The sequence below is a fragment of the Hyposmocoma kahamanoa genome, unplaced genomic scaffold, assembly GCF_003589595.1.
Source record: "Hyposmocoma kahamanoa isolate Upper Pololo Valley unplaced genomic scaffold, ASM358959v1 64, whole genome shotgun sequence".
Lineage (NCBI taxonomy): Eukaryota > Metazoa > Arthropoda > Insecta > Lepidoptera > Cosmopterigidae > Hyposmocoma > Hyposmocoma kahamanoa.
Window position 1 is genome coordinate 18,895,513 of NW_020653852.1, and position 8,205 is coordinate 18,903,717.

At 38.2% G+C, this 8,205-nt stretch overlaps 1 protein-coding gene across 1 annotated transcript in view; it reads right to left on the reverse strand.

Moving 5' to 3' along the window:
• Positions 1-751: 751 nt before the first annotated feature.
• Positions 752-8,205, reverse strand: part of LOC113230777 (hemocyte protein-glutamine gamma-glutamyltransferase-like) — a 23,748-nt gene continuing 16,294 nt past the window's right edge. The window contains exons 8-15 of the mRNA XM_026464864.1: positions 8,001-8,205; positions 6,843-7,062; positions 6,432-6,590; positions 5,743-5,863; positions 4,558-4,666; positions 3,467-3,627; positions 2,624-2,815; positions 752-1,793 (exon numbers count right to left, since the gene is read on the reverse strand). The exon at positions 8,001-8,205 is cut by the window's right edge and continues 11 nt beyond it. Coding sequence (XP_026320649.1) covers positions 1,701-1,793; positions 2,624-2,815; positions 3,467-3,627; positions 4,558-4,666; positions 5,743-5,863; positions 6,432-6,590; positions 6,843-7,062; positions 8,001-8,205 — 1,260 coding nt within the window. The 3' untranslated portion in view covers positions 752-1,700. The remainder of the gene's footprint in view (positions 1,794-2,623; positions 2,816-3,466; positions 3,628-4,557; positions 4,667-5,742; positions 5,864-6,431; positions 6,591-6,842; positions 7,063-8,000) is intronic.

Below are 8,205 nucleotides of genomic sequence, written 5' to 3' on the forward strand. Positions count from 1 at the left end.
GCTAGGGGCGCTGTATAATTTATCATACAAAATTGTGAAGTAATTTACGAGGTCGCTAGCGACAACTATGACAGTAAACTCGTGGTGAAGTCCTTATCAAAGAGTTCATACCGGAAAATGCTGGTACCATCACTATTTCTGCCGCCAAGCAGTAATGTGAGCATTACTGCGTTCCGGTTTGGAAGGGTAAGGGTGCTGGTGAAACAACATTCCCATACGACTTGTTAACTTTATGTCTCAGGTCGACGTGCTACGATTTAAAGCTCTGAGTTACATTGCAACTCATAAACACTAAGGTGTATCACTAGGTATAAAAAAGTGTCATAATCAGGTAAACAAAAGAGCACGAACTCACTGTCTTGTTTTTATTAAAAAATTAGTGCGTATTTGGTGTCCGTCAAGATGGCTGGACCAAATGAGATATACAAATCAAACTGTGCTCATTATTTACTACCTATTTTCTACTATTTAGTAGCTTCATTGACATATTTTCTGCCTTTGCGCTAACGGAAATATTAAAGAAATAAAGTGGCCAGCCATTCTGACGTCAGGTTGGCTGGACCATTGTACGTTTTTCATTCGCTTCCTAAATAGTGAAAAAAGTATATTTAGGTAGAAATTAGGTAGTAAATAGTTATATAAAAAAAGTAAATTATATACTGCTAGAACCATGAAAAACGTAAAGTGGTCCAGCCAACCTGACGTCAGAATGGCTTGCCACTTTATTTATTTAATATTTCCGTTAGGGCAAAGGTACAAAATATGTCAATAAAAATACTAAATAGTAGAAAATAGGTAGTAAAAAAATGACTTATCTATAATTTTAAAATTTTTGACATTTGTCTATTTCCATTCTATTTCACATCATGTTTGCATCATATACGTTGCTCTGATCCCAAAGTAAGTCATTAAAGCACTTGTGCTATAGAATTCGGAAACAACGACGGTACCAGAAACACCCAGACTCGAGATAATATAGAAAAGTTAGTTTCTATGTTGACCCGATCGAGGATCGAACCCGGGACTTCAGACATACACCATGAAAACCGGTTTGCGAACTAACTAATTCGGAAGCTTGTTTACAAGTATAATATCATTGACGGAAGCCGTCAAAAATAAAGTTAATTTTTTCCCAATACTGGCGAAATTCTAAAAGGGCACCATCAAGAATTAAAAAGAAGATAGAATAATGTATTCAAATGATTATTAATTTGACATTTAATTTCATTCAATTTGTACCCGCGTCAAAGAACATATCGCTGATGTCAAACACCGTCGCGTAAACAAGTCTGCAGTCCGCGAGCATGTCATGGATAAACCTACACATTCAATGAAGTTTGACAATCCCCAGGTCCTTGCAAAATTATCATTGAAATTGAACCACATAACAATCACGGCACAACTACTGACTCTTTAGAAAGATATTAAAAAGACGTTGCACCTCTAGTTTAAGTCTGTTGAAATATGTGGTCTGTGGTTGGAATTGCATGTGAGTAAATGTATAATATATACCTTCCGTGTTGGTGTGCTTTAATGTTTGACCGGACACAGTGCACCTATATACTTGTTTTGTTACATGTGAACTTGCATACAACCTGTTTTTACAAATAAATAAATTATGAATTAGATTCTGTGTAAACTGGTCATAATTCGTAAAACTTATAATTTAAATGCAACAATGAAAGAACAACGCATGAGTTTCATCCCTCGAAAACTTCTGTGTAAGAAGAGCCGTTGATGTCCTTTAACTCTACAGACGTGAAGCTCGCTACAAAGTAGATTTTTCCCACAGTCTGAAAATAAAATGTTATATAATTAATAGATTTAGGAGTTACTTTGAGAAAATCCATGTTAATAAAAATGGAAGTTAATTAATTTGCTACTCCACGAACCTAGTGAAGGTTAAATCGTGCAAAATACAAGTAAAATTTTTCGTCCTTCGACAAGGCGTCTCATTAGCTATACTACTAGATCTTATATTGTAATTTTCCTTCAATACTTTAATTTTCTGGCCTTTTTTCGTGGGAAACCGTTATTCTTTTTTATAACCGCGCACTATAGAAACCCTGTATCGCGGGTGCCGACACACATACCTGGACAACCACAAATTCACGAGATAAACAAAAGTAGACCGTACGAATATTATCATGGTAACCACGGAGGCAGTTAAAATTATATATTAGTAATTCCATAGCATTTAAGGTTATTTGAAAAGTGCAATCCCTAGTCTTTCTTGCTCGTTCTGCTCATGGAGGTCAGCGTAGTGAACGAGCAGTAGCGTAACAAATGACATTTTCAAGTGTAAAAATTTTACCTATGGAATAAATGATTATTTGACATTGATTTTGACTAACTGTGGCAGAGTTGAATGTGTTTTATGAAATTCAGATAGATGTATAGTACATTTCAAACATTATGGTGCAACATTATGGTTGATTCACAATGTTCAAAATAAATAATCCACATTAACTTGATTGGTACTCTCAACGAAAAGAATGGGCCTTTGTCTTTAATTTACAAATTGTTTTGGGCTATTGATATGAAATATTTCTTTCAAAAGCAGTAGGTAATTAAATAAGTTACAGGGTCTTATATTATTGTACGTGTCATGGGGTATACTCACTTTAGGAGTCACAGGTAACTCAGCAGTAGCCAGACTTCCCGGCGGGACCTCTGGGATTGCCATCTGGACCTTCCTGTCGGTGATTCCTTGCGACCAGATACGGAATATTCCATTTGTCAGTGGACGCTCTAGGGGGTTCATAAATGAGAGAACCACCATGGATGTCTGGCCCAGAATTTGATCTTCGTTAAACTGAGAAGGAATTAGTGTTTTTGTTGTTTATACAAAGGTCGTCGATTCACACGTAATCATTCAACGTCAATTTAGTAGTTTAGTAGCAGTAGAGCTCCTTGTGAAAGAGTTCGTCTAGGGAAGTACTGCCATCTTAACTATTTCTGCCACCAAGCATGTAAGCATTACTGCGTTGCGGATTTGAAGGGTTAAGGGTGCTGGTGAAATAACAGGCACATGGGACTAATTTTAAAAAACGGAATAATTTTAATAAATTTCAAGTCGATAAAAAATTAAAGTATTAAGTTTTTTAAGTTATCACCATTTTTTATAATCAAGTTTTAATAAAGGACATAACAATCTTACGCTGGTTGTTTTTTTACTATATTCATATTTCACGACTACTTGTAATCAACATATTATACCTACTTGAACAATCATTATTCTATTTAGAATCGACTAATTGAATGGAATACGCGTATTCCGTTCAATCAATCGATTTAGCGCAGAAGGAGGTTTCCCATCACTAAATACTTCTTGTGACGGCACAGTGGGTACAAAAATGTGACACGCTTGATTTTCAAGCAAATTGCTGTACTTGCGGTGTCTATATGTCTGTGGCTACTAGTCATCTATATCTTCAAGAACTCGTGTAAAGTAAAGAAACCTCACCTTAACGTCAATAATAGGCTTCGTGAGCTGGAAATCATCATCTTCAGCCCAGGCGTATTTAGTCTCCTCTACCAAAGCCATTGCTGATATTTTGAAGTTGCTGTCTTCCACCAGTTTCGGCAAGTAGTCGTTGGGAGACACTTGCATGCTGATTTGTTCACCTGAAATCGTTTAAAGTTTTTGTTACTTTATCAACAGCGCTTGTTAATTTAATAGCCTTGGTATAGCTTTATTAGAATTAGTAAAAAGCGTGACCAATATTCAGTCGATCAATCAAGTCGATAGTCGATTGAATATTTATCGACTGCAATCACTAGCTGCTCGCAAGCGGGCAACACTTTTTCATAAAACTCACTCACACGAACATTCATCTTCAAAAAAGATAAAGTATGTATATTTGAACTTTGTGGAATAGAGGTTTACAAACACCTATCACTATGTCCTTAATATAATTTTTAAGACATGCTCATGAATTCGGACCCTTGGCGTAATAAGGCCGTATGTGTATGTTTTTATAATATCAAGTGGCGGGACGAACAAGTCGTGTACGTTTACTTACGTGTCCTGCTTTTACCCTTAGTAATAGATAAGGAGTTAGTAGAGTTAGTAGCAGTAGAGCTCCTAGTGACAGAGTTCGTCCAGAGAAGTACTGCCACCTTACCTATTTGTGCCGCTGAAGCGGTTTTGAAGGATAAGGGTGCAGGTGAAGTTAGAGGCACAAGGGACTTTTCAAATTATATCTCAGGGTGACGGGCACAGTGGCAGTGACCCTCAGATCTTTACTATTTAAAGCCTGAGTGGCACTGCAACGGTTATGGACAGGCGTGTAGCTTAATATCAGGCGCACGACTTGTTCGTGCCGTCATGATTCTACGAGCGAAATTAGTTGTTAACTATTTTAAAACTTAAATTGGAGAGTTTGAAACTTTCATATATTATACATAATTTGTTTCATGTAGGTAGTTGGTATTATTTTTATGACTTTCACGTGATAAAGCATTTTTGACATATGATGTGACTTTTTTATACCAAGGATACGCATTTTTCGAGCACATTGTGTAAAAAGCATTTTATTAACATGTTGTCCTTACGTTGTTGAGCTTCGACTCTGATTGTGCCTTCAGTTTTCTTCACTACGTCCGCCCTGACGCCGTTGTAGAACACCGTAGTTGCGCTTAATGTTGCTTTGACATTGCGGTCCTGCCAATAAATAAATAAATAACTCACACACTCATAGCTCTGTACTAGGGAAACTCTGTGTTGCCTTGGACAACCACAAATTACACCCAAACTCACGAGAGAAATAAATATAGGCCATACAAATATTGGTCCTGGCCCGGGAGTCGAGTCCGGGACCTCTGCGTGGCAGACCAGTATGGTAACCGTTCGGCTACAGAGGCAGTTAAATCAATTATTTAATTCGTGTTATTTCCTAACGCAGAAAACTTTTAAATACTGGATTGTTGGATCGTTACATACTACTTTAAATAATGTTTTGAATCAGATAATCCCCGTTAAGCCTTTTGCAATGTCGTGCGCTTGGTTGTGAGCGACACGTCTACCCATGACAGTTGCAGTCTCACTTAGAGCAGTTTGACTCGGTGACTTTTCTTAGCGATGCAAACGTGATATAAACGCAGATGCAGTTTTAAATTAATTAGCAAATTTTTTTATTTAATGTATTTAGTAATTTCACTTTCAGATTTACAACTAAGATAAGAAAATAATGTGCATAAACCTATTCAGATTTTTAGTACGTAATTATTCATAAGTGGCTGTATCGTTTGAGTCGTGCGTTAGCATCGATGCAATCGCCTATAAATCGCAAGTGTAGCAATGCAATCGCGCGTTTTAGGAACAAAGAGCTTTAAATCGCAAAGATCTGTGGGGCACTGCCACTGCGCCCGTCATCCTGAGACATAATGTCGACAAGTCCCTCTAATTTCGCCAGCACCTTACCCTTCTAAACCGGACTCACATTACTGTTTAGCGGCAGAAATAGGTGACATGGCAGTCCTTTTCTGGAAGAACTCTTATACAGAAGGAGCTCTACTGCTTCTAGACGTACTTTATATAACGTGCATTCTATAAGTGTTTTGTATGGAACGGTATTCATAATCTATTTAATTTCCCTATAGTTTTACATACCAAGTTTGTGTTTCTACTGTGGTCCTAGACAACGCAGAATGCATTGACAATCTGAGCCCTACTTTCGCAGCACGACTGAATTGTCTGATCTCTTTCTTTGTCCTTCCAATGTAAGGAACGATTCTCACCTCGTTGGAGTTGTTAACGATATCCACGGTAACCCTGAACGGCTTCCCGATGAAGACGCTATCAATGTCTTGAAGCGTAAATTCCACGTCGGTTTGAATTTCTTTTAGCATAGAGTAGTATCTGAGAAATAGATGTAAACTTGTTAAATCAACACAGATATTTTCGGCTTTGGAGTAAGAGCTCAAAAACTAAGAGTAATTTTTGCATTAGGAACAAATTAATGAGTGCCGTATCTTAGTCTAAACATAAAAAATCCAAAATTTTGCTATTCAGGTCGTAAATTAATTGGTTTTAGTAACAAAATAGTAGATTAAACGCTTGAGAAATCGTATTCTGGCGGCACTATCTATTTTTAATCTGCTATAAATTTGTTTATTCTTCTGCCATTTACTGGTTCTCAGTCAGTGAAGCAGATTTATCAAGTTTACTCAACTTATACACATATGTAGTTTGGTCGTGTTTTAAACACTAACTAATTGAGCGAAGTCAATGAAATTTTGTAGAAGCAATTCACAATGCCTAACGTGGTCCGCGGTCTGACAATGCAGTCTTCTTAAATGGTCCTACATTGTGATTATTGTATAAAAGGTAGAGGTGGGGTGTATACTTGTTTAATCCAGGTGTCTTTTCTCATTGCATAAATCATTTCATAATTTTGTGCTAGCATTTTACGGATGTTCCCCATTACCTTTTAGCTCTAGCGGATTGCCGTACACCATTGTACAAAGCAACCCTCTCGGAGCCTGTGCCTTCAGGATTCTTGTACTCGTCGGTGATGATCTGCCGGTCAGAGTCACCATTCGGGTCAAACACGAACGGTTTCTTTGTGAGGATTGCGCGACCGATGCTGAAAAGACGTGAATTTTACTTTCGACCAACTAGAAGTTATCCTGACAAAAAATCTGGAAAAACCTATCCATTAATTGATTGTAAATTTTTAACGAATCGGAGCTAAAGCGACTCATAAATCCAAAAGAAAGGTCTTCCATTCGTCCAGTCTTCCAGTACGGACTCGACCTTGAAATCCCCTTCCAAATCTTTATTTTACACAAGCTTATATTCAGTGCGAAATCTTTATGTGGGTATAAAGGTTACTTACTGGAACTTATTAGTATCAACGAGCGAGAACCCATCATCAGCCTCCGGGTCTTGCCTCCATCGCATCAGATCAGCGTTGACAGACGCCAGCATGAACTCCACGTCATAAGCAAACCCGATCATTCCTCGCTTGATTGCTTCTACGGACGCTGGACCACATTGAAAAAGTCCTTGTGATGTTTCTTGGGGTGTTGCGTCGACTGCTTGCCAGCCACCGTAGCCTGCGAAAATGAGGATGTAAGATAACAATTACGTCACAAAAGAATCATTTGGATTCTGGGAAAACATGCTGTCTTTTTGATTGAATTTGAAGGCATCGTAAAAGATCGTAGTGCATGCTGAGACAAACTTTATGTTTGGAAATCAGGGATAGTACTGAACATGACAACCTTTGAGAAATAAGGCTTTCTTCTCCATGCCAACTGTATTTTCAGAAGTTATTATACAGTAGATATCTACAGTCATAAAGAGAGTCATCACACGTATCGACTCGGAATCGCATTAAATCGGTCACAAAAAAGTTTTAATGTCCAGGTAATTGCAGAGGGTGCACAAAGGCTTTAAACTCCTGATAACCATAAACCTGAGGAAAATACTCTTTACTGCAAGGAAAAATCCAGGTCTGCAGAAGACATGTCCGTAGAAAAAAAGTTCAACATAAGTACTACAACCACAGAAGTCTTCCAAGCCGCAACTTCACGGGCTCAATTGGCTGTAATGATAGCTGATTTCCGGAAGTAGGTGGCACGCCAAGGAGAAGAATAAGAGCGAAAATGACGTGGTTTTCTTTGTGGCTTTCTGACCGACTGCAGCCGATACCGCGTTAATAAATGGGGTGACACGGGGTAAGTAACGCTGATGGTTTATGGAAGGAATTATCTCGTACGTACTCCTGATACGAAAATAGAAAAACACAAAGAAAAATTTTTTCTGTCCGTCTGGAGTCGAGCCAGCGACTTTTTGTCCGGTTGTATGCTCTCCCAGCTGTTACCAGATCTTGCAAATTGCTCTATGTGCTTGCTGCAGAACTTTGTGTTTGGTTTAAACGGTTTTTTTTGCCAAAGCGCCACTTGTGAGATCTTTATATAGATAATAAAAACAAAACTAGTAGAGTATTTTCGTAATTTTCAATAAAATAATTAAGTCGTATATAACACACCTGGCGGCAAATCAGGCCTGGCCATCCAAACATCGTTCCATACATGATAATTCCAAATACTGTCAGCCCCTCCAACTTCATTGTTTGGGTCCAAATTCATCTCTTCCATTGTCTCGCTGTAGTATTTGTCTACTGATAGGGTGTTATTCGCATCGTGGGCGGACACCATGTTCGTGACGACGCGACAGGGAAGACCCAGGGCGCG